General features: G+C 50.6%; 1 protein-coding gene across 1 annotated transcript in view; it reads right to left on the bottom strand.

Annotated features, from left to right (window-relative positions):
• The window catches only part of LOC133350498 (cadherin-23-like), a 222572-nt gene that overhangs the window by 56366 nt on the left and 139610 nt on the right, over positions 1 to 26596 (bottom strand). Inside the window, exons 25-29 of the mRNA XM_061564838.1 lie at positions 8687 to 8906; positions 7777 to 7929; positions 6778 to 6891; positions 6089 to 6237; positions 4464 to 4524 (exon numbers count right to left, since the gene is read on the bottom strand). Of these exons, the coding sequence (XP_061420822.1) occupies positions 4464 to 4524; positions 6089 to 6237; positions 6778 to 6891; positions 7777 to 7929; positions 8687 to 8906 (697 nt within the window). The remainder of the gene's footprint in view (positions 1 to 4463; positions 4525 to 6088; positions 6238 to 6777; positions 6892 to 7776; positions 7930 to 8686; positions 8907 to 26596) is intronic.

The following is a 26596-nucleotide window of genomic DNA, read 5'->3' as shown; positions in this document are numbered from 1 at the left end:
ATCCATCTTCTCGGTTGAAATTGTCTCTGTGTTTGTATATGTGGATCGCCTCATGAACGAATCTCTCATGGTAGCCAGATGGCTTGCAGAGAACCTCTGTCTTGGAGAAGTCAATATCATTTGAGCCAACTGAATTGTAACAGTGATCTGCCACGGCTGAGGTGTTTGTCCTACCGTGTTTCAAGTCTGCTTTATGTTCACGGATGTGGTCAGAGACATTTCGTTTGGTATCTCCAATGTAACTGCTACCACAGAGGAAACTTAGTTTGTAGACGCCAGGGTACTGTATGTCTGGAACCACATCTTTTACAGACGGGACCAGATCACGGATTTTATGTACTGTGTTGAATCGGACATGGATCTTGTGTTTCATCAGGATTTTGGAGATCTTTTTTGTGACCCCAGCAATGTAGGGTAAGGTGATGGTCTTGAAAGGCTCCTCAACAGGATCCTTCTTGATGGTTGGAGTGATGGCTTTGCGGATTGTGTAGTCGAAGTAACCATTAGCCTTAAGAGCTTGGCGTACGTGTTTGAGTTCACTGGCAATGTGTTCCTGGTCGGATATGCATTGGGCTCTATGGTATAGAGTCTTGATGAGGGAATTCTTCTGGGATGGATGGTGGTGGGAATCTGGTTTTAGGTAAGCATCCGTATGGGTGGCTTGAATACTGGGGTACCCCCCTGGTGAGACACTGCTTAACCAATACATACTTCACCTGGAATGGAACTTTCTACAAGCAAACTGAGGGCACCCCAATGGGCTCCCCCCTATCTCCGGTTGTAGCCAACATTTTCATGGAGAAATTTGAGACTGACGCCATCCAAACTGCTACTCTACGCCCGACCTCATGGAAGAGATACGTAGATGACACTTTTGTCATCTGGCCACATGGCCGGCCTGCTCTAGACCAATTTCTCGACCACATCAATTCCATACACCCAGCCATCAGATTCACCATGGAAGTCGAAAAAGATGGCAAGCTACCCTTTTTGGATGTCCTAATTAAAAGGAGACCTGATGGTTCAATGAGCCACTCTGTCTACAGGAAAGCCACCCATACGGATGCTTACCTAAAACTGGATTCCCACCACCATCCATCCCAGAAGAATTCCCTCATCAAGACTCTATACCATAGAGCCCAATGCATATCTGACCAGGAACACATTGCCAGTGAACTCAAACACGTACGCCAAGCTCTTAAGGCTAATGGTTACTCCGACTACACAATCCGTAAAGCCATCACTCCAACCATCAAGAAGGATCCCGTTGAGGAGCCTTTCAAGACCATCACCTTACCCTACATTGCTGGGGTCACAAAAAAGATCTCCAAAATCCTGATGAAACACAAGATCCAAGTCCGATTCAACACAGTACATAAAATCCGTGATCTGGTCCCGTCTGTAAAAGATGTGGTTCCAGACATACAGTACCCTGGCGTCTACAAACTAAGTTGCCTCTGTGGTAGCAGTTACATTGGAGAAACCAAACGACATGTCTCGGACCGCATCCATGAACATAAAGCAGACTTGAAACACGGTAGGACAAACACCTTAGCCGTGGCAGATCACTGTTACAATTCAGAGGGCTCACATGATATTGACTTCTCCAAAACAGAGGTTCTCTGCAAGCCATCTGGCTACCATGAGAGATTCGTTCATGAAGGATGTAATAACCCATTTCGGATCTTAACTGATTGTGTTCACGTTTACGGTGACTTTCAGACCGCGTTCCACTCACTGGCATTGTATTCTCCGCAGGGAATGGATTATTTGCTCCGCTGCATTGACATATTTGTTTCTTCCTCTTAGTATCTTTCACACGACGGTCAACGGTACAATGTATAATTACAAATAGTATAAAAATGTATATGCTTAATACAATGTACAAAATAATAAATAGTATCGTAATTGTATAGTGAATATACAGCAGTGTGATATACATTAGGGTGGGTAGAATAATACATAGTGTAATATTACAATGGATAAGGTGGTTTATAGCAATACAGTATGTAATTTAATGTTGGGTTTGTCTATGGCAGTATATAGTACGGTGTAGACTCGTGTGATGTAAGAGAATAAAGTTTAGATGGAAGCATATTATATTTTTTACGACATAGAATTGTAATGTATTACTTACTGTTAGTAACTCAGCTTATTATAGAGTATATTTAGTATAATGATGATACTATGTAGTTTATACTTTAGTTATTTACGTGGTGGTTTTAGTTACTGCAGCTACATACTATTAACACCTCTTCCCTTTATTAATGCTACCCATATCCCCTCCCTGTGATGCTGCTAATCCTGCATAATGCACGGGCATAAGTAGTACTAATCACATACCTGCATTTCCCATATCCCCTCCCTTGGATGCTGCTAATCCTGCATAATGCACGGACATAAGTAGTACTAATAACATACCTGCATTTCCCATATCCCCTCCCTTGGTTGCTGCTAATCCTGCATAACGCAGGGCATAAGTAGTAATAATCACATACCTGCATTTCCCATATCCCCTCCCTTGGTTGCTGCTAATCCTGCATAATGCACGGGCATAAGTAGTACTAATCACATACCTGCATTTCCCATATCCCCTCCCTTGGTTGCTGCTAATCCTGCATAACGCACGGGCATAAGTAGTACTAATCACATACCTGCATTTCCCATATCCCCTCCCTTGGATGCTGCTAATCCTGCATAATGCACGGACATAAGTAGTACTAATCACATACCTGCATTTCCCATATCCCCTCCCTTGGTTGCTGCTAATCCTGCATAACGCACGGGCATAAGTAGTACTAATCACATACCTGCATTTCCCATATCCCCTCCCTTGGATGCTGCTAATCCTGCATAATGCACGGGCATAAGTAGTACTAATAACATACCTGCATTTCCCATATCCCCTCCCTTGGTTGCTGCTAATCCTGCATAACGCACGGGCATAAGTAGTACTAATCACATACCTGCATTTCCCATATCCCCTCCCTTGGATGCTGCTAATCCTGCATAATGCACGGACATAAGTAGTACTAATCACATACCTGCATTTCCCATATCCCCTCCCTTGGTTGCTGCTAATCCTGCATAACGCACGGGCATAAGTAGTACTAATCACATACCTGCATTTCCCATATCCCCTCCCTTGGTTGCTGCTAATCCTGCATAACGCAGGGCATAAGTAGTAATAATCACATACCTGCATTTCCCATATCCCCTCCCTTGGATGCTGCTAATCCTGCATAATGCACGGACATAAGTAGTACTAATCACATACCTGCATTTCCCATATCCCCTCCCTTGGTTGCTGCTAATCCTGCATAACGCACGGGCATAAGTAGTACTAATCACATACCTGCATTTCCCATATCCCCTCCCTTGGATGCTGCTAATCCTGCATAATGCACGGACATAAGTAGTACTAATCACATACCTGCATTTCCCATATCCCCTCCCTTGGTTGCTGCTAATCCTGCATAACGCACGGGCATAAGTAGAACTAATCACATACCTGCATTTCCCATATCCACTCCCTTGGATGCTGCTAATCCTGCATAATGCACGGACATAAGTAGTACTAATCACATACCTGCATTTCCCATAAATATGCTAAATTCCTCTTGATATGCAAATTCTTTTGTCAAGGCGCCCTCCCCCCCCCCCTTCCAACCCAGCTTATATATATATATGCTCCAAGCACGTGTGCTGTTTCATTCAGACGCTGTCGCCTCGACAGACCTGGTTTCACCTGAGGACGGCTGCTTGCGTTGTGGCCGAAACGTCGTGAGAATTATTTTATTATGTTTTATTTTTATTATTTTATTACTTCCCTTCTACGTGACTTTACTGAAAGAACCAAGAAGATGAATACCAGAGTATTGTTTTTTGTTTGCATTTGACTGCAAGTATTGTGGTTAATGTAAACATGATTCCTTGCAATAGGAGTCAGTTTTGTTGCCAGAAAAAAGGGGAAAAACCCTATTAGTATATTTTTGTACTGGCAAAAGAAGGTCCCATGATGTAGCTGCTCATCCCGAGCCCTCATTACTCTGGTAGTGCATTGTCTTGAACTGTGCGCCTTTTGGCAGTCATCTGGTCGAACACCATATGAGACGAGGCTCCAAAGAAAGCTGTCTCTGGTGTGGACCAATCAGTTTCAAAGACAATGCATAAATTACCAGAGTATTGTTTTTTGTTTGCATTTGACTGCAAGTATTGTGGTTAATGTAAACATGATTCCTTGCAAAAGGTGTCAGTTTTGTTGCCAGAAAAAAGGGGAAAAACCCTATTAGTGCACTTCATCCTCTGAAGAGTTAAGAGCTGAAAATGCACAGTGAAACTGTGGATAAGGATGTTGACACTGTTGCAGATGTGTGTGTTTTGATTGATGCAATATTGGCTGTGCGGTATTGAGTCGGGAGTGGGATTTTAAATGAGGGGGAGCAGGGCAGCGAACGCTTCACCTGAAATGATTCTGTACCAGACTCTGCCGTTGATGCCCTCGTCGATATCGTTCGCCTGGACCTGCAGGCCACTCAGAGTCGCGCCGTCAGTGTAACCCCTTCCTCTCCCGGCGTCTCGAGAGGAAGTTGTCACTTATACATTAAAATTATGTTTTACATTTCATACCAAAACAAAAGTGTAATGTCACTCTCACGACAAACACATGCTTTGCCTGTAAATCACATGTGTACTACGTAGCTTACATATGAACAAAAACAAAGCTCCCCCATACAGCCTTCAACAGACTGTTGGGGCAAGTGCTGTTAGTGAGTGAGCACCTATGAAGGCTGGCACAACGCACGAGGGTGGTGGGTGGCCAACACCAAGCCCGGCAGCCTTTGTCTCTCTAGTGGCGATGTTTACACATCGCATCAGGTGCTAATTTGAGGCTGAGTCGACCAAGGTGAGGCCCAGGACCGGTTCAGATAATCGTCACTGGTGTTGGCCGTGAGCGGGAATCGAACTCGGGTCGCCGGGTTCGTAGCACAGCGCAGCGCTAACTGCTACCGCTCCACTAAGCACTGCAACACTCGCTCACGTACAACAACAACAACCGCCATTCGCCACTAAGTGGCGGTGACGTCACCACGACGCTTGTGCCAGGCCAAGTGCACCATGAGACCACGTGAAGTGTCGAACGCCCGCTGGCAGGAGGTCACAGGGCAGACCCAGGTGCCACGGGGCAGACCCAGGTGCCACGGGGCAGACCCAGGTGCCACGGGTCGACTGACCGAGATGACCGAGATGACTGGCTGATGCACCACCCGTGCCCCCTACTGTACCAACTTTCTGTGCTTTAGCCACCGCTCGTTGTTGTGAGCGTCGCTCCTCCGCCCTCCGTTGTTGTTGGAGGACGACTGCCTCCAACTGCCCAGTAGCGTCCTTCACGAGCCTCCTCCACAGAGGCCGATCTTGACACCGCTGGTACCAGTCATCGGCAAGTCCACTCAGCTCCACGTCCTCCTGTACCACATCACTCCATCTCTTCTCTAGCCCGTGCCGCACCCGTTTAGCCCCCTCGATCCGGCCGAACAAAAGCTGTTAAGGCATGCGGTGGCTGGGCATGCGGGCTCCATGACCCAGCCAACGCAGCCTTGCCTGCCGGAGGAGCTCACCGATGGGACTTTGCCCAGATCTTTCAAGGATTTGTGAGCTCCTCACACAATCCAGCCTGGTTAAACCCAGGATGGATCCTAGGCAGGCCAGCCTAAATGTTTCCAACCGGCGAAGATGCTCCATTAGGGGGGTCCACGTTTCGCAAGCGTAGAGAAGGGAGGGAATGACTGTGGTCGAGAAGACCTGAAGCTTCGTGCAGGAGCGACAGACCAGGTAGCTTCCACAGAGCGTTTGGAAGCTCACGTACACACGCGTACACACACACGCGTACACACACACACTACACACGCACACTACACACGCACACTACACACACGTACACACACACGCGTACACACACACACACGTACACACACACGCGTACACACGCACGCATACACACACGCGTAGACACACACACGCGTACACACACGCGCGTACACACGCACACGCGTGCACGCTCTGCTCGCCCGCATTCCCATGGACTCGCCTGCAGGATGATGGCGCCGCGCGTGACATTCTCGGGCACGGAAACCTCGTAGCTGCCCTCCAGGAACAGGGGCCGGTTGTCGTTGACGTCGAGCACCAGCACGTCCAGCGTGGTGGTGCCCGTGCGCCGGCTCCCTGCCGGGCCATTGTCTGCCCGCCCGCACCGCGCCCGGGTTAGCGCCAGGGGGGCAGTGGCACTCGTTGGGTGCGATGTACCGTGCACCAATGTGGGGCGACGTGGTGGGCAGTGAAGGGCAGTGCAGAAAAAGCTATCGTATTGTGCTTCTATGTTTCCACGTCTATGCTCCTGGCATTCAGTAACCAACACTGGCCACCAGCGCATATAACTCAACAGTCTACAGGACTAAAATTGTTATCTTGTTTTTGACAGTGGATATAACGTTAACCACTGAATTCAAACTCTCACTCGCATAATATGCCAGCCTATGTTTTCTATTCGAGAATGTCTACGTTTCCAGTTCACCTGCTAAATGATACATTTGATCGAGTTCCTGTTTAATCAATCACTGTAACTTTGTTCAGACAATTTATCGATCCCTTCGCTTCACTTGGACATGCACACACAGGAGGAGGCATCGTTCTGGGGATAGTTCCGTGAGCGATTCCCCAGCGCGCTCAGTGATGATGGAACCCCGTGTCTCTGATGTTCTGAAGCAGGTGGGCACTCACCAATGGCCTCGATTACCAAGGAGTAGGAGGCCTTGGTCTCTCGGTCCAAGCTCACAACCGTCCGCACCAAGCCGTCCCTGAAGCCGACGCTGAACTGCCCGTCCTGGTTCCCTCCTATCGCCACAGCCAAGGCCAGTGGAGAAAGTTGCACAACTTAGGGACGGAAAACCAAACCCACGTTGTCTCGGCAGGCGTTTCACTTTCTCTTGTTTAACCCGATGAGAAACTCTACAAAGACGACGGTGAGTCTTATTTGCAAGAATGGCCTGGGGTCACCACAATCACGAGGGAAAAGCAAGTAAAATAAAGTACAGCAAACGAAGCAAATATAAATCGGCACAAAACAACTATCAAATGAGAAATCGAAAATGTTGCACAAACATAAATCAATGTTAGACCTAAGTAAAATAATACATTTCCTCCAGTGCAGATCAGCTCGGACAAATAATTTTTAAACTGATCAAAGCAAAATGACCAAATTAAGTTACATAAATGTTACACGGATATATGGTTACTAAAGTACCAATATGTAAACTGATAAGAAACTCAACATAATAATCGAGCAGCATGTGTTATGACGAAGGGCCATTGCCTGAAACGTCATCTCATATGTTTCCTTTTAAGGCCACGGTGTTATTAACGAATATGAGTTTTTTTTGTTATGATTGCTCGTTCACCAACGCTAGCATAGTATTATGTATGTTGAAGTTCTGTCACGCCATACGTTACCAAACGTGTTAATCGCAGGTGCGGGAGAAGGTCAACAAGCTAGACACAAAAAGCAGCTGTAAAGAAAATTTTTTAAAATCTAGATTTAAAAGTGCACAGCTCCAGCGGCTTATTAATATCGGAAGAGCGTTACAGATGGCCGCAAAGCGCATCCGAAAGCGCGCGACGCGGTGACCGCCTTTGTTATGATGGCCAGCCAAGAATCCGCTGCTGCGAGGATAACCGGGAGTATGAACAGACTGGGGTCCAAGTGGAATGTGCGGAGGGCACCGGTGATGAAGAAGCTGAGCTCGGCGTTGAGGCCGGAGTCAGCATCCGTGCAGTTGAGGCTGATCACGACGGAGTCCCGGGCCACGCTCTCCAGCAGCGACACGGCGGAGCGCGTCGGATGGAACGTCGGCGCGTTGTCATTCACGTCCAGCACTGCGACGAGGTCATTCGGCGAAAATCTCCATTTAGTATATTTATACGTAGAAATATTAGCAGAGAGAGGGAGAGAGAGCGAAGGGCTCACATATGTATTTACAAACCCGGGTCATGTTTGTGCCCATTCGATTCAGCATAACAATTTCAAGTGGGAAGCAAAGCGCGTTTGGCCAACGTTGCCAACCGTCCGGCCTCTACTGCTGCACGGAGGTCAGTGGGTGCTCTTCTGTGGTGAGTTTTTGGTCTCAATCTGGTCACTAATAACTGCACCGAAAACAGTAACATTTTACTTTGGCGCTGCAAGTTAATTTGCCAAAATTCCAGCTTTGCAAATTAAAAAATATATAATTTTGACCGTCATGCAATGACTAGCTATCACTGTCAGTAGCAGGGCGGGTGGGAAAGTGCTGCCCACTACTGTGCGCACGACAGTAGGTCACTTCAATGGGTCTCGGTGGTAACTCCGTGATATCCACTTCTGTCGGCTGCTCTCGAGCACAAATAGCCGCACTAACTCTGTGACAGATCCGTATGTGTACAGTAATTTTGTCTTACGACATGACATTGATACGACAGTCAGAATATAATAATCAGAATATTTAAACTGGAGGAATCCAATGGGCTATCAAGCTCTTTTTTCACAGATGTCCAGCAGTTTTCACAGGTGTGCAGGAGAACAACACAAAACGAACTGCCGCAACAACAACAATAAAAACAACACGGCACGTAGGTGCGCATGATGCGGTCGCTGTACCGACGAGCGAGAGGGTCGTGGTGGAGCTAAGCGCCGGCGTCCCTCTGTCAGTGGCCACCAGTCGGAGCTGGTAGGCTGCCACGACCTCACGGTCGAGCTGCACGAGCGTGGTGATGAGGCCCGTGGCGGCATCCAGCTGGAAGTCGGGCCTGGGCAGGGCCGCTGTCATGGAGTACGTCACGTTACCGTTGGCGCCTTCGTCCGGGTCGGTCGCTGTCACCTGGAAGGGGGCGAGTCGTCGACAAGTGAGTGGTAAATGCGCCGGCGGCGGCGTCTCGTGAAGCTAAGCAGGAGAAAAAAGACGCGAGCCTGGTTTAGTAGCTCTTGGTCGTAAGACCACCTGGGGACCACTTGGACTGCGAGCTGACCAGGAGATAGCAGTAAAGCAGTGAGTTCTTTGAATGCGGAGATATATGGTGGTTATTAGGCAATGGGCCAGAGGATATGTTGGTACTGTACCACCGAAGGGAACAAAACATTAGAAGAACCGATTTATTTTCATGCCTAATGAGAGTGTATTTGACCACACGCTCGTTTTAAATGATCATGGGTTTTTGCTCTTTTTTCTGGCAACAAAACAAGTGTTAAGATGTTAAAACACAAAACTGAAACCTTTTACAAGGAATCATGTCTGCATTAACCACAATGCTTGTGGTCAGAATGCAAAAAAAACATACTATGATAATATATGCATTGTCCTTGAAACTGATTGGTCCACACCAGAGACAGCTTTCTTTTGAGCCTCGTCTCAAACGGTGTTAGACCAGAGGACGCAAAAAGGCGTACAGCCCAAAGACAATGCACTATCAGAGTAATGAGAGCTTGGGGTGAGCATCTACATTATGGGACCTCCTTTCTAAAACGTTTCAGTTTGGTGTTTTAACATCTTAACACCTGTTTTGTTGCCAGAAAAAAGAGAAAAAATCTATTATCATATTTTGGTAATGGCAAAGGAGGTCCCATGATGTCGTTTTAAATTGTTATAATATGGCTTACCGTTACTGGCCACATCAGGACATTGGAAGCTATAAGGCAATTATGCCACCTCAGTACTGTCAAGTGACATATCTGGTCTGGGCTCATGGACTAAACCCCCAGCACGCTCCAGCAACCCTCCTCTTCTGCTGATACCCTCGGGTCTGGAATTCCTCCCAACAACCCTCCATGTTGCTGAATCCCCCTTCCACTGTTCCACGTTTACCGTCTTCTGTCGATGACTGACCATGTTAAAAATGACCAGGTTATTATGTTAGATGTGCATACCTAGCCATGCGTGGTCATTTGTATCCTGTGATACACATGTCCTAACTTCCTCTATACAGCGTCTTCAGCTGCACTTAGACACTTTGTAAATCTACAACTGAATTTGTATACGAGTTTTCTCTGGGTACTCCAGTTTCTTATCACACCAATAATTCATTAATGGGAATGGCCAATCTTGCACTTACAAACTCTCAATTTGGAGTCTGCTAATCTATTAGCTGAACTAAATACATACAATATCAACTGGTAAGAAAATTACATCATCAGCAAATGTTGAATAATGTACAGTGAGGGAAAAAAGTATTTGATCCCCTGCTGATTTTGTACGTTTGCCCACTGACTAAAAAATGATCAGTCTATAATTTTAATGATAGGTTTATTTGAACAGTGAGAGACAGAATAACAACAACAAAATCCAGAAAAAACGCATGTCAAAAATGTTATAAATTGATTTGCATTTTAATGAGGGAAATAAGTATTTGACCCCCTCTTAATCAGAAAGATTTCTGGCTCCCAGGTGTCTTTTATACAGGTGAAGTACCGGTGAAGACGCTTGACGCCGAGGTTGAGGCACACGTATATTTATTTCACAGTATGACAGTGGGCATATACACTCTCGAGGGGGTATCGGCCCCCTCACCCGTATAACTCGGGATACACCCCTAGCTAACTCTGTCCTAGCCCCGAATCCTCCACTAATGGGCTAGGGGAGGCTAACTGGCCCGACACTGGTAAGTCGGGCCCGGTACCCGGAGTTCCAGACCAGCTCTTACAAGAGCACCGGCTCTGGCTTTCGGGACCACGCCGCTGGCTCAGTCCTGTCCGGCCCTGAAAAGGACATCGAACTAGGGGAGTCCAGGGCTCTATCTAAGACGTCTTCAGTCTTCTTCCCTTAGCTTAAACATAACTGACTCGAGCCCTTTGAACATCCCCTTTTATACCCAACCCCTCCCTGAGGGGTGGGGCCCCGGGGGATCATAACGTTCGAACCAGCCCCCCCCAGGGTGTCTGGCTCGGACGTCGTAGAGGGCACCTCCTCGTGCACTTACGTAGCCCCGCCCACTGTGTTTGTTTTCCATAGGCTGCCATGCATAACGGGCCCTCTCTTTAACACCCCTACATCACCCCCCCCCCCCCCCCCCCCCCGCATAGCTTGCAGCCGTCCCGGCTGCCAACATACAAAAATGACAATAAAAGTGCATTTACACCTTGACCGCGCGTGTGCCTCACTATTTTTCAACAATAACAAGAACAGCAACAAGAACACAACAAAATGCAACAGCAAGAAGAGAAAACAACCCGACGCACCCCCCCTTGAACAAATACGAATTCCGTAAAAAAACAACCTATATACAATTTGCAGGGAACCCACCATACACACAACACCAGGTGAACCCAACGTATGTACATTTCAATGGGCAGGGAACACACCACCCACACAACACACAATGAACCCAACATATGTACATTCAATGGGCAGGGAACACACCACCCACACAACACACGATGAACACAACCTATGTACACATCTTCCGGCCTCATAACAGTCTGCGCATTTTTGCGCGCGTCCTTGCCGCGGGCCCCTCACACGGGGTAACCCCGGGTGGCGGACCGTCAGGTGGCAATTGTCCGTCCCGGAGTGAGTCCTCATCCGATGCCGCGCGACCGTCGGTATCCCCAGGAGGGGTGGTCGGGCGTGAGCCCGTCAGTCCTGATGCACCTGGAGGTGGCACAGCCGGCAAGGCATTAGGTGAGAACGACGGAGACGGACCCAATGAGTCGGTCGACCCCCCACACGTTTGGCCACGCATGTGTGAAGTGGGTTTGTGTACCGCAACGAAGGGTTTTAACCTAGAGGGGTGCACGAACCATCGCCGCTTCCCCCATTTAATGCGCACGCACTGTGGTCGCAAAACTTCGACCACCTCCACAGGGCCCCGCCACGGCCGCACGAGCTTAGAGGAGGTAGCCAGTGGCACTTGGGGACAGTGCAGCCATGCCTTGTCCCCCGGCTTCCACTGTATCATGTGCGCCCGACCCAGCCTGAGGCGCTCATTCGCCTTTTGACGGAGGTCCGAGTTTAGCATTGCAGCATCCCGCGCCTCTGTTAATTTGGCCAGATTAAATTTGACGTGGTCAGCCAATTTAGTTTTCCCTTGCGGCTCGGGGATCTGCAGCTGGGCGCGAACAGGCGGGTCGGGTTCGCGACCGTACATGAGGTAAAAGGGGGAAAATCCCGTAGCTGCATGGGGTGCCATCCGGTATGCCGCCAAGACCCCTTGAATATGCAGGTCCCAGTCAGTCTGTGAGTCCGAGACCTGCTGTGACATCATTGACGTAATGGTGCGATGCAGGCGCTCGACCATCCCGTCAGTTTGCGGGTGATACGGGGAGGTACGAATTTTCTTCGTGCCTAGGAGGTCACAGACTTGTTTGAGTAATTTACCGGAAAAATTTCTGCCCTGGTCGGTCAGCAGCCGCTCCGGAGCACCTTTGTCCAGGACGTATCCCTGAACAAAGGCCTCCACGATGGCTGCTGCCGACTGGTTGGCAAGGGGCCAGGCCATAGGCCAGCGTGTAAAATACTCGACACCAGTCAACAAATACCTATTGCCCCTGGGGGTGGCGGGAAATGGGCCCAAAATGTCCAGCGTGACAAGCTCATTTATTCTGGACACTTTGATCGATTGTAAGGGCGGGTTAGACTCCCGCGCCGGCGGTTTCCGTTGCGCACACCGAGGGCATGATCCCAATAGATCCCCAACATCCCTCGTCATGCCAGGCCAAAAAAAATCAAGTTGTAGCAGTGCAAGAGTCTTTTGGGTCCCCAAGTGTAATAGGCGCTCATGCGCGGCCCACACCACCTTGCCTCGCAACCCAGAAGGGACCACCAGCCGATGTCGCTGGGATTTCCCGTCCCAATGCATCAGCAGACCTTGCACCATTTCCCATGCATCCGAATCACCCTTCACACGCCCAGCACCCCCGACGCGACGACGCCACCCGAGGAGGGAGGTATCCTCCATCTGGAGGCGCCCCCATTCAGTGACGGGCAACCCCAACAGGGAATCTCTTCCCTGTTGTTTGATCGAATTAGTAATTAATGTTTCGTCGTCGTCGGTGGCTGCCAAGACCGGAACCGATGCGTCCCCTGAAGGCCTGCAACGTCCCGACCCCAGGAGGCATGCACATTCCGAGGTGGTTGGCATGCGCGACAGAGCGTCCGCATTCGTATGGCGAACGCCCTTACGGTAGGTGGTTTCAAAATCAAAGTCCTGGAGAACCTCCAACCATCGAGACAACTGTCCCGATGGTTGTTGAACTCGCAGGGCATACTGTAGTGCCGCATGATCTGTGCGGACGGTGAAATGCCGACCGTACAGATATGGGCGATACTGTTGGATGAAATAGACAATTGCCAACAGTTCCCTGCGGGTGACACAATATCTTTGCTCCGCAGGAGACAACACCCGACTACCGTACGCGACCACCCGTTCCACGCCATCAACCACCTGGGAAAGCACACCCCCAATACCCGTGTTGCTCGCATCGGTGTCGAGCAAAAAGGGCTTAGAAAAATCGGGGTAAACCAAGGGAGGGGCTTTTACCAGGGCGTCCCGAAGGGAGCAGAAAGCAGCCTCCTCCTCTTGACCCCAGTGGAACCGAACCCCTTTAGATGTTAAATCGTGCAGGGGTTTGGCAATTGTCGCAAAATCAGCGACGAACCGTCGGTAATACGACGCGAATCCAATGAAACTCCTGACCTCTCCCACCGAGGTGGGAGTCGGCCAGGAGCTGACACACTGCGTTTTGGCGGGATCGGTAGCAATACCTGAGCGTCCCACGATGTGCCCCAAATAACGCACCGAATCGCGCAACAAATGGCATTTTTGGGGTTTGAATTTCAAATTAGCAGCCCGCATCTTTAGGAAAACCGCCCGCAACCTCTGGAGATGTTCGTCAAAAGTTTTACCAAAGACGATAACGTCATCCAAATAAATGAGGCACGACTCCCATTGCAATCCAGCCAAAACCAATTCCATCAAACGCTGGAAAGTTGCCGGCGCTGAGTGTAAGCCCATCGGCAACCGGTTGAATTGGAACAGGCCGTGCGGTGTACGGAATGCAGTTTTAGGCTTTGAATCATCGTCCAGAGGAAGCTGCCAGAATCCCGAAAGTAAATCGAGTGTGGAAAAGAATCGCGCTCCCGCCAAGGCGTCCAGCGATTCGTCCATCCGAGGGAGCGGGTATGCGTCGGCAACCGAAATTTTGTTAAGGCGCCGAAAATCAACGCAAAACCGCAACGATCCATCCTGCTTTTTAACCAGGACGATCGGCGCTCCCCAAGGGCTGGTGGAAGGAGAAATGATGTCGGCGGCCAACATGTCATCAATAGCCGATTTGACATGGTCCTTTTCGGCGGGACTCAACCGAAACGGATTTTGGCGAATTGGCGCGCTGTCACCCGTGTCAATATGGTGACGCAGCAGGTGAGTACAACCCAAATCGTATTTATTCCGACTAAAAACGTCGGAAAATTCCCGCAGTAGTGTTTTAAGTTGTTGACGCTCTGAATCTGACAGGTCCGTCGATCCCGCACAAAGCGCCTCGAGCCACCCTTCATCGCTGTCCGAATGCGGTCGCGGCGCAGGGACAACGCTGACGTGATTTGCGACGGTTTCCTCACATGGCACCGGCGTTGCGTGAGCAAGCACGGTTCCCTGTGGGACCACCACCGTCTGCGAGCCCACATTGAGGACCGCGATGAAGGGTTCACCGTCCCCTCTTACTATGGTCTGGGCCGGAAGTAAATGAGGTCCACTAACCCCGGCCCTAGACGGCCCCAGCAGAACCCCTTGGGCCGCAATACCCTTAGCGAAGGGTCGCCGAAGTTTCAAGGGAATCAACATTTGTGCCCCCGGAGGGACACGCACCGTTCTCTCTACGAATGCCGGCACCGTCGCGAACGCCGTCCGAGTTGTAACGGGTGATGGCAAAAACGCCATGCGTCTGCCCGACGGGAGCTCAATGCATCCCTGGTCGATTAATATCCTAATCGGCATTTTGGCCAGGAAGTCCGTCCCCAGCAGGCACGGAACCGCCAGCGAGGAGGAAACAAAAATCGGCCCAGAAAATGTAATTTCCCCAACACAAATTTGGGCCCGAATTTGTCCGATGATGCCAAGTGAGCCTCCGTTAGCCGCATAGAATGGTACGTTAACAGGCATCAAAGGACGGCTCTGGACAGGGAGAATATTGTATATTAACTCCGAAATAATGGTCGCCGATGCTCCCGTATCGACCAGGATGCGCACTTCAACCCCGTCGATGTGCCCCACAACGGCCGACGACCCCGACGATGCGGCTACCACACGATCGGCCAGCACGGACCACTGGCCGGGTTCGATATGAGTACCCAGAGTGGTGCGTGATGGTGCGATGGTGCGCGATATCGGCCCCCCTCTCGTTGCAGTGTTTGAGTGCTTGACGGGCGTGTGCGTGGGCCAAACATGTGGGGTGCCGCGACTCGCCGGGTTATGATGGTGGAGCTTGTGATGAGGCCCATCGTCCCGTTGAGGTGTCGTCCCGCGCTGACGAGGAGAGCGGCACCCCGAGGCGACGTGGCCCCGGACGCCGCAGTTAAAACACCGCGGGAGCGCCGTCGGAGGTGACGGATGGTCGGAACGGCCCGACCCGTCCCGGCCCGACCATGCTCCCGTCGCCTGTTGCCGTCGGTGGTCGACGGCGTAGAGCTCCTCCGTCGGAAGGGTGGCTGCAGCCACCGCACGCCCCGCCGATGCCCTGCTGGCTTTCCGCCGGAGCGACAGGAGGTTTGCGTGGAGGAGCCGCGCCGCCTGGAGCGATGTCATTTCCGCGTCCTCCTGCGCGACGACAGCGATGTCAAGGTCGTCTGCCAGGAGGAGGATTTTCTCCGTGACCATAGCGTCCACGCCGTCGTCGTCCATACGAGGGAAGGCCGACTTAGCCATCGCCAGGAGGCTCGTCCGGTATGCTAGGGGCGACTCCTTCTCACCCCGCTTGCGGTCGTAAAATTGCTGTCGGCATTCGGCTGATGGTCCATAGACCCCGCCCAGCAGCTGTAGCACCATCGGTAACGTAGACCGCTTCTCTCTCGGCGCCGATGTGAGTGCGGCGAGCGCGTCGCCGTCGAGGAGCGCCGGCAGCACGCAGAGAGCCTCCTCATCGGACCATTTCGCCATCTCCTGATGGGCGAGGAAACGTCGGCGAAACCCGGCCCAGTCTCCCTCCGCGCCGATGAACTCCTTCAGCGGGGGCAGTCTCTGATGAAGCGCAGCGGTTGTTGTAGACTCCCGCAGGCAGATGTCACCACCACTCGGCTGTGCGTTGGTGCGAACGGCCGATGGGATCGCCTGTCGCGGTTGTGATGACGCACCCTCCGGCGGTGATGACGCTGCAGCTCCAGCGACGGCGATGTCGGAACGGATGTACAGGCTGGCCACGCCCTGAACAGCTGTAGCGTCGATGGCGGGAATTTCAAATTCGGACTGCTCCGAAATGGCGGGAAGGCGCCCTGGTCGTTGGCTCGCCTCGCCCGGTGTTGGATCACCGGCCCCCAATCGCGTGATGGTCTCCAGCGTGGCGGCAGCGGCATACAGCAGCTCCGCCAGCCTCCCGTGAGCCAGCCGTAACGCGTCTGGCTGCGGCCCCTCTTCATTCCGATGCCTCGGTAAGGAGGCGTCAGGCCCCGGCTGCACCATGTCTTGTGGAGCCGTCTCGGGCTCGACGATCTCGGCAGTGTCTTCCTCCTGCGGTACTTTGGCCCGCGCTGTTTTCCGCGTATCCATGTTCGAATTACTTCTGACACCAGTTGAAGTACCGGTGAAGACGCTTGACGCCGAGGTTGAGGCACACGTATATTTATTTCACAGTATGACAGTGGGCATATACACTCTCGAGGGGGTATCGGCCCCCTCACCCGTATAACTCGGGATACACCCCTAGCTAACTCTGTCCTAGCCCCGAATCCTCCACTAATGGGCTAGGGGAGGCTAACTGGCCCGACACTGGTAAGTCGGGCCCGGTACCCGGAGTTCCAGACCAGCTCTTACAAGAGCACCGGCTCTGGCTTTCGGGACCACGCCGCTGGCTCAGTCCTGTCCGGCCCTGAAAAGGACATCGAACTAGGGGAGCCCAGGGCTCTATCTAAGACGTCTTCAGTCTTCTTCCCTTAGCTTAAACATAACTGACTCGAGCCCTTTGAACATCCCCTTTTATACCCAACCCCTCCCTGAGGGGTGGGGCCCCGGGGGATCATAACGTTCGAACCAGCCCCCCCCAGGGTGTCTGGCTCGGACGTCGTAGAGGGCACCTCCTCGTGCACTTACGTAGCCCCGCCCACTGTGTTTGTTTTCCATAGGCTGCCATGCATAACGGGCCCTCTCTTTAACACCCCTACACAGGTAACGAGCTGAGATTAGGAGCGCACTCTTAAAGGGAGTGCTCCTAATCTCAGCTTGTTACCTGTATAAAAGACACCTGTTCACAGAAGCAATCAATCAATCAGATTCCAAACTCTCCAGCATGGCCAAGACCAAAAAGCTCTCTAAGGATGTCAGGGACAAGATTGTAGACCTACACAAGGCTTGAATGGGCTACAAGACCATCGCCAAGCAGCTTGGTGAGATGGTGACAACAGTTGGTGCATTTATTCGCAAATGGAAGAAACACAAAAGAACTGTCAATCTCCCTCGGCCTGGAGCTCCATGCAAGATCTCACCTCGTGGAGTTGTAATGATCATGAGAACGGTGAGGAATCAGCCCAGAACTACATGGGAGGATCTTGTCAATGATCTCAAGGCAGCTGGGACCATAGTCACCAAGAAAATCGTTGCTAACACACTACTCCGTGAAGGACTGAAATCCTGCAGCGCCCGCAAGGTCCCCCTGCTCAAGAAAGCACATATACATGCCCATCTGAAGTTTGCCGATGATCATCTGAATGATTCAGAGGACAACTGGGTGAAAGTGTTGTGGTCAGATGAGACCAAAATGGAGCTCTTTGGCATCAACTCAACTCGCCGTGTTTAGAGGAGGAGGAATGCTGCCTATGACCCCAAGAACATCATCCCCACCGTCAAACATGGAGGTGGAAGCATTATGCTTTGGGGGTGTTTTTCTGATAAGGGGACAGGACAAATTCACCGCATAAAAGGGACAATGGACGGGGACATGTACCGTCAAATTTTGGGTGAGAACCTCCTTACCTCAGCCAGGGCATTGAAAATGGGTCGTGGATGGGTATTCCAGCATGACAATGACCCAAAACACACGCCAATGCAATCAAGGTGTGGCTCAAGAAGAAGCACATTAAGGTCATGAAGTGGCCTAGCCAGTCTTCAGACCTTAATCCCATAGAAAATCTGTGGAGGGAGCTGAAGGTTCGAGTTGCCAAACGTCAGCCTCGAAACCTTAATTACTTGGAGAAGATCTGCAAAGAGGAGTGGGACAAAACCCCATCCTGAGATGTGTGCAAACCTGGTGGCCAACTACAAGAAACGTCTGACCTCTGTGATTGCCAACAAGGGTTTTGACACCAAGTACTAAGTCATGTTTTGCAGAGGGGTCAAATACTTATTTCCTTCATTAAAATGCAAATCAATTTATAACATTTGTGACATGTGTTTTTCTGGATTTTGTTGTTGTTATTCTGTCTCTCACTGTTCAAATAAACCTACCATTAAAATTATAGACTGATCATTTCTTTGTCAGTGGGCAAACGTACAAAATCACCAGGGGATCAAATACTTTTTTCCCTCACTGTATATGTTTTGGCCATATCAAGGACAAAGATGGTAGCATCCCAGAGATACGGATTGTGAAAGGAAGGGCAGGCAGCACAAGCGGGAAGCCTGGAGAAAATTATGGCAAAGTCACAAAAGATCAGTATTCATTTCATGGCGAATATAGTTTAAAATGTGACAAAAATAACTCTGCATGCAAACAAAAACATTCATTCTGTGGCTTTCATTTGGTTGTAATTGTTACAATTTTGGATCCAATTCTGTTTGTTGAAGATGCCTCAAGTGGCGTAATGCTTTCAGCCGTTTTGTTCTGAGTGTAAATTGTGTGTGTGTGCGTGTGGAGGAAGGTCTCTTTCTATATAAAACATATTGAAGCTCTGGGGCAGGGGACCCATAAACTATAAAGTTAACCATTTTAATTTTTTTTCAGGGAAGGCCCACTGAGCTCTTTTTCAGAAGTGACCTGCTCACAAATGATAGTTCAATGAAGTGGCTTACCATGTGGAAATATATAGCAGCAGCCAAATACTCTAAACATGATGTCAATTCTAAATGTGGAGGGAAAAACCGGAGGACCCGGAGAAAAATCCTTGCGACCATGGGGAGAACATGCAAACTCCAAATATGCAGGCGTCAGGGTCAGGATCGAATCCATGCCCTACTGTATACTGGGTGAGGTAGTTAACATCTCGCCACCGTGGCACCCCCAAAGATAATCTCTCACTGTATTTTCACTTTGAAGATATATTCAGTTTACTTTAGAATGAGATGAAGAAAATTATCTCTGAGCAGGTCTGATCGAACTGTTACAAGTGTAGTGACAGAGGATGTACTTCCTACGGCAGCTGAAGAAATTCGACCTGCCAAAGACAATGATGGTGCACTTCTACACAACCATCATTGAATCCATCCTCACCTCCTCCATCACCATCTGGTACGCTGCTACCACTGTAAAGGACAAGAGCAGACTGCAGCGTATCATCCGCACTGCTGAGAAGGTGATTGGCTGCAATCTGCCTACCCTCGAGGACATGTACACCTCGAGGACCTTGAGGCGAGCGAGGAAGATTGTGGCCGACTCCTCCCACCCTGGACACTCTCTGTTCCAGCTACTCCCCTCCGGCAGAAGGCTGCGGTCCATCAGGACCAAAACCTCACGCCACAAAAACAGTTTCTTCCCATCCGCTGCTGGCCTCTTCAACAAGACCAGGGGCTCAAACTGACTTTAACGCTCAAACTGATTTTAACACAATATTTGCACAATGACACCCTGCCATATTTGCACTATGTTACCCTATTTGCATTTTTGTAATTTTATATTGTATATTCTAGCTATTGTATATTTTAGATTTTATTTTATTCAATTTTTACATACTTTAGCTCTTTAGTATTAGTTAGACTTGTACCTTTTGTATAGTTAGACTTGTAAACCACTTATTTAAGATTTAAGATTCCTATATGTTGAATGTATGCACCTTCCGGCCAAAGTAAATTCCTTGTCTGTGCGAACTTTCATGGCGAATAAAACCCTTTCTGATTCTGATTCATAGAATTGGTCACTAAGTAGCATAGCGCTGGTTGCTGGCAGAGGGATCTGCAGTTGCTGCTGACAGACAGGGCGTCTGTTAGCAGGTCACGTGATAAACCAGAAAGAAGGATGTAGGGGAAAGGTTACAGAGGGTGCACGTGAGGGAAGCCTGGGAACCTGTTAGTAGGTTTGAGAAGGGGTGCGTGGCCGGGGCGAAGCGAGGCCACGCTGGGAGGATAAAAGGGGACCCTGAGCAAAGGCTCGGGGCTGTTGCCTGGAGTGGGATCCCGTCGTGCTGCTGGAGTCTTCACCGCCGTCTTCATCTGCTCGGTGCCATCAATCAGGCAGTCTGCCAGCTGTCCTGACTGGGGGCTCTAGTTACTCTGTGTGGACCGTGAAGGCTGTTAATAAATAGAGTGCCTCCTATCTTAGTGTCTCCGAGTCAGTCACTACTGACTCGGCCAAGAAAAATACTATTATGTCCTCAGGTGAAGAGGATTATGGAGAAATTATTCTCCTGACAGCCCTGGAATCCAGGACCCCGGACCGCCATTTTGTCACTTCCCGCCCACATCTCCAAGGGATGCCGCGCTGACCCTGGATCGTTCTCCCCACCTTCGCTGTCTCCCGCCCTGCCGACCTCCGCTTCCCGTGCCCACAGGCAAGTTGCGATGCATCGAATACCTGGCTGACACAGTCACTTCATGCATCTACCTCTCAGAGCGTGTCAGGTTCACACATCATCATCCCTCATCGTATTGCAGTGCGCGAAAGTCGGACTTTGGCGGTTGGTGGATGGCCGCGGGGCACGGGGCAGTGGACCGCGTTTGCGCTTCGTATCGTGGCAGCGGCGGCAGGATTGTCCGTGGTTATTGGCTTCGTGCAGGGTGTCGAGCTAAGGGTGCTCATTGATACGGGAGCATCCGCTAGTATTATTTCAGAATTTATTAAGTCCTAGCCGTCGAAGTCGTGTTGTCTTAATCCGGTAAATAGGGCGTGTGTCGCCGCTAATGGCAGGAGTTTGGGTATTGTGGGCCAGATATCGGCGACAGTACGAATCGGGGACATTAAATTGGCGGGCCCAGTGTTAGTCTCTAAGACGTTGGCTGTGCCTTGTCTGTTGGGGACTGATTTTCTCGGAAGGATTCCCCTTAAGATTCTTGTAAACCAAGGGTGTATTGAGTTGCCGTCGGGACGTCGGTTGGCATTTTTGACGTCCCCAACTCAATTCCGAAGAGCTAACGCCACGGTTCAGGCCCTAGTGAAGGAGACCATCACGGTTCCTCCTGGCGCTCAGATGTTGGTGCCCTTGCGGCTGCAGAAGCAGCTTGATCACGAAGACACCGCGGGAGGGGTTCTTTTAATCCTTCGAACAGAGCAATTCGAGGTCTCGCGATGGTGAGGGCCCAGATGATAGTTAGGGGGGACCAGGCCCCCTTTCTGTAGGTGTTGAACATCAGGCTGGGAGCCGCGGTTGTCCAGGCGGGTACGGTTTTGGCCCATGTGACGGCCGTGTGTTGTGAGGAGGCCAGCGATGTGGCCGTGGAGGTTGTTGCCACGGTGGAGCGGGGAGGCGAGCCAGATGAGGCTTGGATGGATGCGCTGTGCAAAGAAAATTCTAATTTGACTGGCGAGCAGCGGGGCGAGTTGCGTGCATTGCTCCGGGTATTTTTGACGTTTTTAGTCAGGATAAATATGATATTGGCTGCACGTCACTATTGCAGCACTGCATCGATACAGGTAACGCTGCTCCTATACGCCATAATTCGTACAGACTCACTCCCAAGGAAAAGGACCATGTTCGCCAGGCAGTCGATGAGATGTTGGCTGCCGACATTATCTCCCCTTCCACTAGTCCGTGGGGAGCTCCCATTGTCCTGGTTAAAACGCGGGATTGGGAGTTTGTGGTTTTGTGTAATTTTCCGCAAATTGAATAAAGTTTCCGTGGCGAATGCATACCCACTCCCACGGATGGATGACTCCTTAGATGCCCTGTTGAGTGCGCGGTCTTTCTCCACCCTGTCAGGGTTTTGGCAGTTACCTCTGGAGTTCCAAACCTAAAACCGTGTTCTGAACACCCCAGGGATTGTTTCAATTTAACTGTCTCCCGATGGGACTTCACTCGGCTCCGGCCACGTTCCAGTGACTTATGGAGCAGGTCTTCAATGGGACCCGTGCCTCATTTATTTGGATGGCGTAATCGTGCTCAGACGCACGTTTCAGGAACACCTGCAGCGGTTGCGATCAGTGCTTGTCAAGGTGCCGGCAGGCAATCTTAAAATTTAAGCCGCAAAAGTGTCATCTCTTGCAGACATCGGTTCGCTATTTGGGTCACATGGTCAGCGAGTCCGGGATCGCCACGGATCCCGAAAAAAACTGCGTGTATGTGCACATGGTCGACCCCCACGTCAGTGGGTGAAGTCCGTAGTTTTGTTGGGTTTGCGTCATATTACCGCCGCTTCATACCCAAGCTCGTGACAATCGCTAAACCGCTCCATGCCCTCATTGCAAAGGGGCAGAGATTTCGATGAGGGGAAGAGGTGGAGGCCGCGTTTGTCGCACTGCGAGACAGCCTCGCCAACGCGCCTCCCTTTGGGTACCCCGATTTCTCTCTGCCATTTTTGCTAGATACAGATACCAGCGACACTGGAATCGGCGCTGTGCTGTCGCAGGTGGTGAACGGAGCAGAGAGGGTCATAGCTTATGGGAGCCGTGTGCTGTCCCCCGCAGAGCAGCGTTATTGTGTGACATGCTGCAAATTGTTGGCTATTGTGCATTTTGTAGAGCAGTACAGGCCATACCTCTATGGTAGGCAGTTTGTTGTGCACACGGACCACGCGGCTCTTCAATATGCGCTGCGAGTTGACCAGCTGTCCGGCCAGCTCTCCCGCTGGTCGGAAATTTTGCAGGATTATTCCCTCAGGGTCACCTACAGGAAAGATGCACACCACTGTAATGTGGACGCGTTGTCATGGTTACCGCCGAGGAGCCGCTGTGTGTGTTTGATGGGTGTTGGCCGATGTAAACCTGTGGTTGCAGGATTGCCATGCACTGTCGTAGTGTCGGTTGATGTTCCACCACCCGTGGCACCGACTCCCTGTGACAACACGATTGGTCTCATGCACACGGAATGGGGCCGCCTCCAGGTGGAGGATGTCTCCTTGTTAAAATTACGGCATTGTGTCTGAACGAGGGGTGGTAGGAAGGTGCCAGCGGGAATGCCCCTCATAGTCCTTCGTGATGGGCTCCTGATGAGGTGGGATGAGGAAGTGTGGCATTACTGCATCGTTGTGCCGACTGCTCTGCGGGGTAGAGTTACACGGGCTGTCCATGTGAGGTTGATGCACCTTGGGGTGCGGAAAACCTTTTTGACCCTGAAGCGCGACTTCTTTTGGCCCAGAATGTTGGAGGATGTGTACCACGTGCTCAAGGTTTGTGTTGAATGCGCTCGCCGAAAGCCCCCACCGAGGCAGGCCCAGCCACCGTTGCAATCCATCGAAGTGTCCCGTGTTAATGAGCTCGTTGCCTTCGACAACCTCGGCCCATTTCCCACCACTCAGAGGGGAAATAAATGACTGCTCGTCGGGGTAGAGTACCTGTCCTGGTGGCCGGTGGCATGGCCTTTGTCGGATCAGTCGGCCGCATCCATCACAGATGCATTCCTACACGAGTATGTTTCGGACAATGGGGTCCCAGAACGTCTCTTTACAGACCAAAGTCATCATTTTTCTTCTAAATGATTAAAGGAGGTGTATGACTTCCTGGGTACTAAAAAGATCGGGACATCACCCTACCATCCCCAGACTGACGGGATGGTAGAGCGCTTGCACAGGACTCTTACGTCCATGCTATGCCAACAGGTTAACGAGGCACAGTCTGATTGGGATTTGCACGTTCCGGGTGTTCTGGTCGCGCACAGAATGGCCCCTCACGCCTCAATGGGGTTCTCCCCCTTTTCCCTCATGTATGGGAGGGAATGTGATCCCCCCGTGGAGGCTCAGTTCAGCATGGACCTGGGCAAAAAGACAGTCGCTATGCCCATGCAGCTTACGATCAGGCAGCTGACAGAGACGCAGGAGGTGTCTCGGAGAAATTTGGTCAAACGGAAAGCTGCCAATGAAAAGCTTTCGAGACTCCATGGATCCGGAATCCCATGGACCCATGGGGACAAGGCAATCCTGCATTGCCCCCAGGTGCCCCTGGGCATGTCCCCTAAATTGCACCGGCCATGGCAGGGCCCTGTTGAGGTGATTGAGGTCAGGAGGCCGCAGTGAGTACGTATCTATGTCGGTCGCAGGTGCTGATATGTGCACCCATCATGGCTGAAACCCTATTTTCCACCTTGTGATGTCGCTTCATCCCCACTACCTGAGGGCTGGGTGTCAGATGCGCTCGACGAGCCCGGACGAACGATCGTGGAGGGTGAGCCTCAGTGGGACTCCGTTGTTTAACCTGCAGGATCCCAGCACCTGACACCCGTGGACCCAACGGCGGCACCGTCCACAGACGGACCAAGGATGATGGAACGGTCGCCATCCGCTTCTTCTTCTTCCCCTTCGTCTTCATGCTGGGAGGAACCATGCCCATTAGGCCATTTAGATATCGTCCCAGGGGTCCCCAGGAAGCCCACTCTTGTCCCGCCTAGTGGCCCAGTGATGAAGACCCATTCCAAAACTGTTCAATTCCGATAGCCCGCCCCTTCTGTTGTTCTATTAGTCCCGACACCATCTGGCGGGTGGCCGTAGACGCGAGCCGGGATGTGACTGCCAGTTGATCTGAGGTCCTTCCTAATGCTTGTGGGCTGTGGCACGCTTACGGTCTATCCCTGGGGGCCAGGTTCATTGTTGTGAGTTCTCGTCGGAATTTGTTAATTGTCCCGGTTGTTTATTATTCTTGTTGTTCCGCTACGCGGGGGATGGAGGTTGTTGTAGGTCTTGTTGTTCCTCTATGCGTCATGTGATAAACCAGAGAGAGGGATGTAGGGGAAAGGTTACAGAGGGGGCATGAGAGGGAAGCCCGGGAACCTGCTAGTAGGTTCTAGAAGGGGGGCGTGGCCGGGGTGGGGCGTGGCCAGGGTGGAGGGAGGCCACACTGGGAGGATAAAAGGGGACCCCGAGCGAAGGGTCGGGGCTGTTGCCTGGAGTGGGATCTCGTTGTGCTGTTGGCGTCTTCGCCGCAATCTTCATCTGCTCGGTATCATCAGTCAGGCAGTCTGCCAGCTGTCCTGATTGGGGGCTGTAGTTACTCTGTGTGGACCGTGAAGGCTGTTACTAAATAGAGTGCCTCCTACTCTTAGTGTCTCTGAATCAGTCACTACACAAGAAAGGTAAAATGTAAGTGCCTTTAGGAATCTTTGTTTCATTAAGTGTGTTTCTAAAGTGGATGCATTTAACTCTGCAGGTTAAAAACACATGTCGGCTGCACACTGAATTGCAAAAGCAAAACAAAAAGAGCAACACTTTAAAATAAATACACGATCCTAAAATGCACTTAAGTAATTATCTGGAAAAGCATAACTGATGGTCAAGATTATTTGATTGTCTTGGAACACTTGACTAATTACATTTCAAGGAGTGATGTTTACATTAAGAACACAGAATAAGTAGCTAACTCTGCTAATTTGCAGTTGATTACATAAATATGAAATAGACCATTCTCACGCATTGTTTACATGTCACTGGTGCCCATTGCTTATTTCAAATCAGGTTGGGAAATTTGCCCCTCGCATTAAATATCAGGTGAGCAGAGAGCCCTTGTCATAACATTTTTTTGCTTTTTTAAAATCAAGCTCCAGCATTGATTTGGACGTCGGTCATGTTCATTCCACTGTTGAACAGTGGCCTCCTGCGCATGAGCTGACCTCATCGCTTTGTCTCCATGGTGGTCATCCTCTAAGGCATGTTCTCTCCTTTAAAAGACGAGCTTAGGAAAAGTACATTCTGGGTATTTAGCCTTTGATAAATGTATGCAAGTAGGCCGTGAATCAGGCCCCATAACTTTAACTTCTGACACTGACTAAGGAGGCATCAAAGAAGCTTGGTTTTCTTTCCCATGCCAAAGCCTTCTGAAACTCCGAATGATATTACTCCTCTATAAAGCACAAATCAGGACAACGTTGTAATACTGTTATCATATCTGGAGTGGATCACCTAGTTCCTACCTCACTACACTTGATGGAATTCAATGTAGAGCAGTCAGGGTGATCAATGATTCAGAACTCACTGAATAATTCCAGTCATGAACAGTCGGTTACCTCCTTCCCACTCTTCTATTGCTGCTGCCATTACTGTTGCCATGAATGTCATGCATTGATTCCTCCAACCGTGTTTAGGACCC

Source organism: Lethenteron reissneri, chromosome 34, assembly GCF_015708825.2.
Source record: "Lethenteron reissneri isolate LAM-NWPU_2019-01 chromosome 34, ASM1570882v1, whole genome shotgun sequence".
Lineage (NCBI taxonomy): Eukaryota > Metazoa > Chordata > Hyperoartia > Petromyzontiformes > Petromyzontidae > Lethenteron > Lethenteron reissneri.
The sequence above is the reverse complement of the archived record's forward strand: the minus strand, read 5'-3'. Positions and strand labels throughout refer to the sequence as shown.